The sequence below is a fragment of the Mirounga leonina genome, unplaced genomic scaffold (assembly GCF_011800145.1).
Source record: "Mirounga leonina isolate KUSES-001 unplaced genomic scaffold, KU_Mleo_1.0 Mir_200, whole genome shotgun sequence".
NCBI classification, from domain to species: Eukaryota; Metazoa; Chordata; class Mammalia; order Carnivora; family Phocidae; genus Mirounga; species Mirounga leonina.
In genome coordinates, this window is record NW_023270503.1 from 6,595,993 (window position 1) to 6,606,009 (window position 10,017).

Below are 10,017 nucleotides of genomic sequence, written 5' to 3' on the forward strand. Positions count from 1 at the left end.
TAGTTTTGAGAGAACAAAATTTACTTGGTCGTTGATTGAAGGCTTTTGGATTAAAGCACAGTTGGAAAACTCACTGCTTCTGGACATTTCTCTCTGTTCTATTCCTCTATGCTATTTTTAAAAATAAATAAATAGGAAAGGAATCCTAACTGAATCCTAATCTAATTTAACACAAAGACTTTTCTAAAAGTTCTTTTTAAAAGTTCAAGGGGCGCCCGGGTGACTCTGCCGGTTAAGCGTCCGACTCTTGGGTTTCGGCTCAGGCCATGATCTCAGGGTGAGATTGAGCCCCACGATGGGCTTAGCACTCAGCATGGAGTCTGCTTGAGATTCTCTCTCTCTGCCTCTGCCCCTCCCTGCCACTCACGCACACTCTAATAAACAAACAGAATCTTTTTAAAAAATTATGAAAGCAAACTGCCTGCAACTCCACCACAGAATCAGATTGTTTCCATTTGTTCGTGTTAATCCTTATCACTTGCATATGCAATTTTTTCATCTTTACAATATTATCAAAGCAGTTTTATAGTATGTATTTTCACTTACTGTATCATTAGTATTTTTCCGTTTCATTACTTTTCTCCCCTTACTTCCAACCTCACCCCCTCAAGATAACCGATGTTCACAGCCTGGAGAGTTACCGTCTACATCCTCACCATGCTTGATCACCCAATGGTGGCGGGGGGGGGGGGGGGTAGGCACCAGAACACTATTTGAATCACAATTGACGAAGCTCCCTCCTTCTCTTGTTCTCCCGACATACCCAACTTTCTACATCCTTCCTCCAGTGGACCCTATTACCCTCCTACCCACTTTGTTGGAAACAACCAAAAGGAGGAACCGCAAAGATTAACTCCTACAAAACAAGAGTGTCCTAGATTCTCAGCTGCTCCTCGGATCACAGCAGCAGGACCTGGTGAACTTCCTTTGCTCAGCCTCTCACGCACATGGCCTTTCCGTGCCACGTTTTCTTCCCTCCCTCCAACATCCGTACATTCTCCCACCTTACGACTTGGGCCTTTATTCACTTTTGTTCAGTTTCAGCTACCTCACTGCCCCAGCTTACGCATGGGCCAACGCAGCCTGTCAAGAGTACAGCCTTGCATTCTGCCGTTCTGCCATCCTCCTCAAGCCCCTGACACTCCTTGGCTCAGTCTCTCAAGTTCACCTTTTCACACCAGAAATGCTCATTTTCACACGGGTCTAACAGCTCCGGCACTGGGAGGAGGAGGAAAGACAGAGCAGTGTGGTGATATGGTCTATGACTGTCCCTTTAGCAAGGATGGTGGAGAGGGCCATTTTTTCTCCCTAGGGTAGTTTTGGTCATGAGGCCCCTCACAGCGAAAGCCACCGCTTTGCCTCATAAGGTTCTGCCCTGCTCACACACTTTGTGGGGCCTCTGAAAAATCATTTAAATGGTTAAATGTTCATTTAACAGCTGTGGACTTCACTCGGATCTCAGATCTGAAATTGTTCTTGATTCAGCTTCAAGAGGGAGGCAGGGAGGTAAGAAGCAATCCCTGAGCCGGCAAGAGACGCAAAGGCGACTTAGTCTGGTGCATCACAGACCTGCCAAGGCACAGCCCCCAGAACCCACCTCTAGGCTTGTACTCACAAGGGGGTGAGCAGCCAAGGAAAGCCGACCTCAGAGTCATGTGTGGGGTTAGGGCATGGCTCCGCCATTTCCTGGCTCTAGGATCTTGCAGAAGTCAAAACATTTTGAGTCTTTTTTTCCTCATCTCGAAAATGACACAACTTTCGGGCGCCTGGTTGGCTCAATCAGGGGGAGCATGCAACTCTTCATCTTGGGGTTGTGAGTTCAAGCTCCACATTGGGTGTAGAGATTTTTTTTTTTTTAAGATTTTATTTATTTATTTATTTATTTGACAGAGATAGCGAGAACAGGAACACAAGCAGGGGGAGTGGGAGAGGGAGAAGAAGGCTTCCCGCTGAGCGGGGAGCCCGATGCGGGGCTCGATCCCAGGACCCCGGGACCACGACCCGAGCCGAAGGCAGACGCCCAACAACTGAGCCACCCAGGCGCCCCGGGTGTAAAGATTATTTACAAATAAAATCTTTAAAAAATAAAATAAAATAAGGCAATTTAAAAAAATCGTTGACTTCATATAGTAATTATAAAGAGCAAATAATTCAATGGAAAATAAGTTTCAAAATCCTTTCATACCAGTTGAGGGCTATATAATTGCTGGTTTAATTTATTTGCCATTTCATGTTCCAGCTTGCTTGTTTACTAAGTAAACAGTCAATTTTTCATCAGCAGGAATAGAAATCAGCCACAAAATCACCAACATTTCTTGGATTCTAATCTCTGGCCAAAAAATTATTTTCTTTCATAGAGTAGTTTTAAGGGTCCGAGTACCTCCAATCCTTAAAATGTAAGCCAGGGACTTGAACTGGAGTAAAGCTTTGCTGGTAAGTATCCAATTAAAAGTGGGGGAATAAACAAAAGCATATCAAATTTTTTCTACCTTTATTTATAAAGAACACAACTCCTCCTGACACAGACACAAACATTCACATGTCCCAAGGAGGAGCTCACTAAAAACAACAACAACAACAGAACTGGAAGACACTGGGACCTTAGTTAACACCAGTCTGTGTTCCCGACTCCGGGATCGCTGGGAATGGGTCCTCAAATGTGACCTCTCACCTCAATGAAAGGAAGAGAGACCTTCATCTGGAGGGCAGGCCCACCCACCAGGCAAGAAGCTACAGACTCAATCTTCAGCATCATCAAACTGTCCTGTTTCGAAGACCATCTTGGAATAATGGGGTATCAGCGGGGGTGGATGGTGCCAACTGGGGTCATAGATCATGTCTCCTTGCGGGGCACAGCATACCCAAGGTTTGACCTCTTGAGAAATGCAACCCTGGATGTCATCGGCATCTGCAAGCAGTTTAAAAAAAAAAAAAAAAAACAGATTAAAGGTAGGAGGGGAGGGGAGACAGCCAAAAAGTGTCTAGGAGACAGACACTTGCAGTTCAAAAGCACACACATAGAGCCCTCCTTGGACTGCACACGCGTGTGTTCTGAGGCACCCCCGACTGGTGCTTCTCAGGGGAGGGCCCTTAGCAGTGCAGAGGCTGCAACTGCAGAAGACAGCACTTCTCTCTGCAGCTGCTAGATTCACACAGATATTTTAAGAGTCAACTACAAAATTTGCATATTTTTCCCAATATGAAAGAGAAGCTGTCACAGACATTTCAGCCCTGTAACAGGTATCAGGCTAAGCTCACAGATTGAGTCCATCTTCCAAACTGTCTGCCTTTGGGATAATTTGGTAGGAGGGTCTCCAAACCTTGGCCTAGGACCCCAGAAACGCCACACCTACCATACGGATTCCCTTGATCTGCCTTCAACTCCAAGTCCCAGTCCTCGTTAAAAAGATCAGCAGCCTGCTCCTTGGGCGGACAGTCGGACACCCCTTCTGACAGCTCCCACGTATTCAGGTCCCCATCCGAATCCTCATCATCCATAGCAAAGCCTTCCTCTTCCGAGTGGATGCCCTCACCGTGGGTAGGACTACCATTAGGGACGCTCTGTGCTCCACTGGCTAAGAAATCAACAGAAGGAAGAAGGTCTTAAAACCACCAGCAACGACATAGGGCCTACTCGTGTGCTTGGAAAACGTCTGGCAGACTCCTGAGACAGCAAAACAAGGGTACAGAGTTCCTTAGCCACCTGAGCACTTAAAAAAAGAAAAAAATGTTCTTCTGTTTACCTTTTTCGAAGAAGGGTTGATTTTTTTTTTTTTTTTCAGTAAAACGTTTTGCCTTAAACGAGGTCTTGTAATTCACACAGGGAATCAAGCAAATCAAGCACAGTTTATATGTTTAGGTAATTTACAGGTAATTGAGGCAAAGGGCATTTGGAAAATGACAAGCTTTCACAATACAAACTTGAATTTGTACTCTATTTCTCTCTTCATCCTCAAGGAGCACAGGACAAGGGGACGGCGGGAGGAAAGCAGGCAGAAGAGCGGAACCCATCCAGTGACAACAAACAGCCACCACGTCTCCTCCTCCCTGTACCAGGGAGGGCTGGACAGTATACTTTCAAAAGGTCTCAAAATAATGGAAGAAAGTCTGGGGGAGGATAATGGACCTCCCAGCATACCATGCTATGGAGAAGCCAGGTCAGAGCTGGGAAAACAATCAGCCTGAACACAGCCATGCTACTAACACTGTATAATAATGGCAGCTACAAGCAAAAAAGCAGTAGTTCAGGGCACGGGTTCTGGAGCCGGGCTACCCCGGTCCAAATACCAGTTGTGCCGATTAGTCATTGTGTGACTGAGCGGAAATGGACTCGGCCACGCCCTCGAGAACTTAAACACAGAACTAGCACGCAGCCCAGCACTTCCCCTCCTAAACGGACATCCCAAAGAATAGAAAACAGGTATTTAAACAAGACTGGTACAATAATGTCCGTGACAGCACTGTTTGCGATCACCAGAAGGTGGAAACAAGTCAAATAAATGCCCATCCACGGGATGAATAAGCAAGCTAGAGGTAGTGTATCCAGATGACGGGAGGATTCGGCCCATAAAGAGGAATGTACTGATTCATGCTACACGAATGAATCTTGGAAGTATTATGCTGAGTGAAAGAAGCCAGACATAAAAGGCCACATGGCATATCATTCCACTGGCACGGGAAATCCATACAGAAGGCTGATCAGTGGTCGCCAGGGGCTTGGGGAAGGGGGTGTGGCTACTTATCGGGTTCAGGGTTTCCTTATGGGGCGCTGAAAGTGTTTGGGAACTAAATAGCCATGGTGGTTACACAGCATTGTGACTAAATGCCACTGAACTCTATGCTTTAAAACTGTTAAATGGTACATTTTGTATGTGTTTGACCACATTTTTTTTTTAATTTTTACTCTGTGCCTCAGTTTTCTCATCTGTAAATATGAAAATAGGATTGTTGTGAGAGCTATTTTAAAAAGGGGGGAACGGGAAAAGAAACACTTGGAACTGTATCTGGCCCTTACTCAGCAAGTGTCAGCTGTTATGACCGGACCTACATGTCCGTGTGGGCACAGTGCTTCTTTTGGACCAGGGCTATCCAACGGGAGTTTCTGTGATGATGGTAATATTCTCTCATCTGTGCTCCAACAGGCTAGCTAGCAGGAACCACGTGTGACTGCTGAGCCCTTGAAATGTGGCTAATGTGAATAGGGAACTGAGGTTTTCATTGTATTTAATTATAATTCGCTTAGATTTAAAGAGCACCAGTAGCTGGTGGTTATTACAGCTCGAGATCCTCCCACCCAATCCTCAGAACCACCCTCTGAGGTAAGCATTATCATCCCCATTTTAAAGAGGAAAAAAGGGTAAGTGACTTATCTAAGGCCTCAAAACTGGAGCCCAGGACTCTGAGCCAGAGCTGAAAGTGAAAACAATGTTGTCTGCCTCCAAAGCCCCATACTCTTGCTGCTGCCCTAAGCTGCCTTTCTCAGCAGAAGGGGAGGGTTTTTTGGACAAAAGGTCAGGACTTCCCTAAAGGAAGCTCCAGCCGCGCTACCACACGAGGGCACTGTGGAAGCACCAGGCAGAAAACGCAACTCAGCAGCAAAGAGAACTGGCTGGAAAGGGGTCAACAAGACGCAGAGACAGTCCCTCCCCACATCCACCCCCGTCTTCTCCACTGTCTACTTGCCTAGCCGATCCATGGCCTTCTTGGTCTCTCTCTCCTGCCCGGAGTGGTCAGCGGGAGCAAAGCTGGCCTGCAGGAAGAAGAGAAGGTTACCCAGGACCCGGTATTAAGCTATCATCTCGCACTCTCACCTTTGTGAGGGTGGGGCTGGGGCTCTGTAAACCCCCACTTCTGCTTTGCCCTAGGAGATGCAGCAAGGCCCGAGGGAGAAGGGCCTCGCTCCTTCCTATTCCTGCAGACGCCACCCCGGTGACACTTCACCCCGGGTGACACTTTGCCCCCGGCAGTGGCAGCAACAGCACCCTCCTACAGCGGCCACTGGATCCAGTTCAGTTTGCCAGCACTGGCGGAGCCAACCTCCTCCCTGGGCCCTCCCGTTGGGGGTCTGAGTCCCAGGCCCTCAGGCCCCCTCCTCCAAGCTCGGAGACCCCAGCAGTAGCTGTGGGCAGCACCTCCTCCTCAGAAGTTGGAATTTCAGCTCTGCAAAGCCTCCCCTCTGAGCCTGTAAATTTTAATCATTCCCACCTCATTCCTGCGTTCCCTCAACCCTAGGGTTGGTAGCTGTTTCCTGCAGGTGCTACTGCCATGTTCATTTTTACCTTTTCAGTGACTTCACGTTCTAGCAAATTCTGTCTCCTGATACAAGGGGGCAACAGAGCTGTAGTTCCTAAGTGACACTGAAGAGAAAGAAGTCTTCCCCTACTGCCAACTACATGCTTTTCTGCTCCCATCACTCAAAAGTTCCTGAAATCCTATAACCTCCAAGACTGCTTTGTAAATGGAACAAGAAATGTTCACAGCCTGCATAAGACATGGTTTCCATCCCAGCTCTGCCATTCATTCAGAGTGTGACCTTGATAGACCACTTCAACCCCCACACCTGGGATTCCTTCTCCAGAAACTGGAGATGACTGTTCTGACCTTGCAGGGGGCTTATGACAAGGTAACACTTATGAAAACACCTGGCACGTAGCAGGAATGTAGTATCTGTTGAATTTAAATCCGCCTTCTTAGCTCCTACACCTGAAGTGCACTTGGCACCTGCCCCAATTAGCCCATGACCTAGTCATCCCTAGATTTAATGAATAAATTCCACCTCTTGTAGTCAGTGACAACCCTTGGTCACCGCTACAGGTCAGCTGGTGGCATCTCTCCCGTGGACCACTGTCATAGCTCCCTGCCCTCCCACTCACCCACCCTGCCCAGCCTTAACAGCCTCACTCTGCTCAAAAACCTTCAACAGCCCTCCACGTGGGAACATAAAATTGGCCATGGCATTCACACCAACCCATGAGGGCCCCTCGACCTGCTGAGCACAGTTCTCTCCCCTGGCCCTGAGGCTCTGCCACCCCAGCTCCCAGCCATCTGCCCTGTCCTTCCTCACCTCCACGCCTCTGCAGGCACTACTACCACCCTGTTACCTTGGAGAGGAAGCACACATCCCTTCCTGCTACGTCCTGGCAGAATCAGTCTCACCCTGTCTGCACTCCAAAGTAATTTTTTTTTAAAGATTTCATTTGACAGAGAGAGACACAGTGAGAGAGGAAACGCAAGCAGGGGGGGTGGGAGAGGGAGAAGCAGGCTTCCCGCCGAGCAGGGAGCCCGATGTGGGGCTTGATCCCAGGACCCTGGGATCATGACCTGAGCCGAAGGCAGACGCTTAACGACTGAGCCACCCAGGCGCCCCGCTAAGTAATTTTCTTTATAAGTCTATCACTGCATTTTTCCTATCTTACTCGGGTTTAGTACCATCTTTGATGCTTAAACAAGCATTCCATTCCTCCCTCCCATTAACAGCCGTGTCTATCGTGGCAGGCAGGACGCGAGGAGCCGGGTTAACAGCACTCAACAGAGGGTTCCTACCCTCAAGGAGCTCACCACCCAGCAGAACTGACTGGCTGTAAACAAGGACAGGTGACGACTGTAATAACGGTCTTTGAAAAACCAGGAGCTGTCTGGCGCGCAAATGAAAACAAGTTTCTGGAAACCCTGCGTCAAGCCGGGCCTTTGGTTTCAGTAAACAGAAAAGGAGAGAGTGCATCAGACATCATGCGGTGCTCAGGGTGAGCCGTGCATCCCCACCCCTGGTCACAGGTCCTTCGGGGACAGCGCGCTCCTCGCCGCCCTCACCTGGCCCCGGCCCAGGCCCCCGGCAGCGGCCCCCAGCTCTCGGTCGTCAGCATCACTTCCCATTCAGCAAGTACGCAGAGGCGCCCCCGAGACTGCCAGCCCGACCCCCCGCCTCCGCTCGTCCCCCCCCAGCCCCCACGCCCTCAGCCGCCGCGGCCCGGCAGTTTCCAGCGCGAGCGCGCGCCCAAACGGCGCTCCCGCGGCCCCGCGGCCCCCAACCCCGCCCCGCCGGGCCCGGCCCGCGAGCCCCGCAACTTCCCGCCCCGGGCCGCTGCTGGCGGCTGCGCTCACCCCCGGGCTGGGGGGCGCCTCCCGCGCGCTCGGCAGCGGCGGACCCCGAGGCGGCTCGGCGGCCCCCAGCGCCCGGACTCCTGCGGCCTGACGGTCCATGCCTGGCGGCCCGCGGATCGGAGTCCTGGACGCTGCTCGGCCACGTGACGCGCCCGCCTGGCTGCCAGCCGGAGGATACGCCGCGGAGGGGCCAATCAGCCGGGGGCGCTCCCGGCCGAGGGGGGCGGAACACGGGTCACGAGGAAGCCAGGGGCGGGGCTGCGCGGGAGGGGCGGGGCGCGTGCGCGCGGCAGCCGAAGCCCCTCTACCTACGGGTACCGGGATCGGATTTTTGGTGCTCCTGCGGGTGCCCATCCCAGGGCTGACGACTAGCTGAGTCTGCAGTGCCAACCGTTATCCCTGCCCCACCACGCTGGATGTGCTTCGGCCCCCAAACCTCGAATTCCTGCTAGGATATTCAATTACCCGAGTCTCCCTGATAGTCTACAAAGCTCAGCTCTCAAAAGTTTGACTGCAATTGAGCTCCAACCACATTTCACTCTCTCGTCACAGGTGTTTGCAGAACTCAGGCTGGAATGGGACTATAACCCACCCACAAATGGATGTGCCCAGGGATTCTCCACCCTGTTAATGGTAAGTTCTTATAAAGTTGATTAGAAACCAGGATAGATGATGAAAACGACGTGCAGACACCCATATGACAGTCACAGTAACCCTAAACATTCTCTGCTGTCACAGTAGTCTGGCCTGGACTCCTATTTTGTAATGCTTAAAGTCTGGCCCTCTATAGCCTGAGGGCAGGAGCAGACGGGCAGGGCCTGAGTTGGGGATAAACCCAACTCTAAAGTCACCCTTCCTTGCCTTTCCCCAGGCTGCCTAAACTCTTCTTAAGAAACCTGCTCAGGGTGTGATAATCATTTTAACAATGAAGTAGCAGAAAACCTAGAAACTGGGATTCCTGCTCACAAGGTCACTTTATGACAATCTTGTGGGACATTAGAGAGCTTATTCCTTCATCTCCCTCAACGAATGTGAACCATCAAAGACATTTGAAAAAAATTAGTGTGGGGGGGGGCAAAACAGGTGAAGGGGAGCAGGAGACACAGGCTTCCAGTCATGGAATGAGTAAGTCACGGGGATAAAAAGTACAGTATAGGAAATATAGTCAATGATATTACAGATGGGAACTACACTTGTGGGGAGCACAGCATAACATATGGAGTTGTTGAATCGGCTATGTTGTACACCTGAAACTGATGTTCACATTGTGTCAACTACACTCAAATTTAAAATTTTAAATAAAAATTTTTCCTACTATAAAAAAATTTAGCCTAACAGTTGATACACAGTACCTTTTCTTTCCTCTATGTAGACTTCCTGCAGAGAAAAGAATGTGACCAATTAATGTGTGCTCTGTTCTGACCCTTAAGTCAGGTTTCCCCAATCGAACTGGACTGAGGTCAACACTCTCCACTAGAACCTTTAATGGTGGAAATAAAAGCTCTATTAATTGTAGTGTCCAGTATGATAAACATGTGGCTGTTGAGAACTTGAAATGTGGTCAGTGTAAATGAGAAAATATTTAATTTCAATAGATTTAAATTGCCAACATGGCTAGAAGCTACCATATCTAACAGTGAAGCTCTGGGTGCACTAGCTAGATGTATCTTCACAACCTGCAACAGTGAGCCCCAGATACAGGGTTGTGATGACCCCAGGGTGACCCACCTTCATAGCCTTGCTTTAAGGAGCCAGCCACCAGGGGGCACCTGAGTGGCTCAGTCAGCTAAGTGCCGGACCCTGATTTCCACTCAGGTCATGATGGAGCTCCACAATGGGCTCTGCGCTCAGCAGGGAATCTGCTTGAAATCTGCCTCCCCCCACCCCTCCCTCCACACCTTCTCTCTCTAATAAATA

The 10,017-nt window shown here is 49.7% G+C and overlaps 1 protein-coding gene across 1 annotated transcript; it reads right to left on the minus strand.

The window, feature by feature from the left end:
• Window positions 1–2,474: 2,474 nt before the first annotated feature.
• Window positions 2,475–8,303, minus strand: COPRS (coordinator of PRMT5 and differentiation stimulator). Its single transcript, XM_035027771.1, has 4 exons — window positions 8,101–8,303; window positions 5,683–5,749; window positions 3,354–3,575; window positions 2,475–2,908 (listed from the first exon to the last, which is right to left on the minus strand). Exons 1-4 carry the CDS (start codon window positions 8,197–8,199, stop codon window positions 2,739–2,741), a joined length of 558 nt encoding a protein of 185 aa, XP_034883662.1. The 5' UTR covers window positions 8,200–8,303; the 3' UTR covers window positions 2,475–2,738.
• Window positions 8,304–10,017: the final 1,714 nt, after the last annotated feature.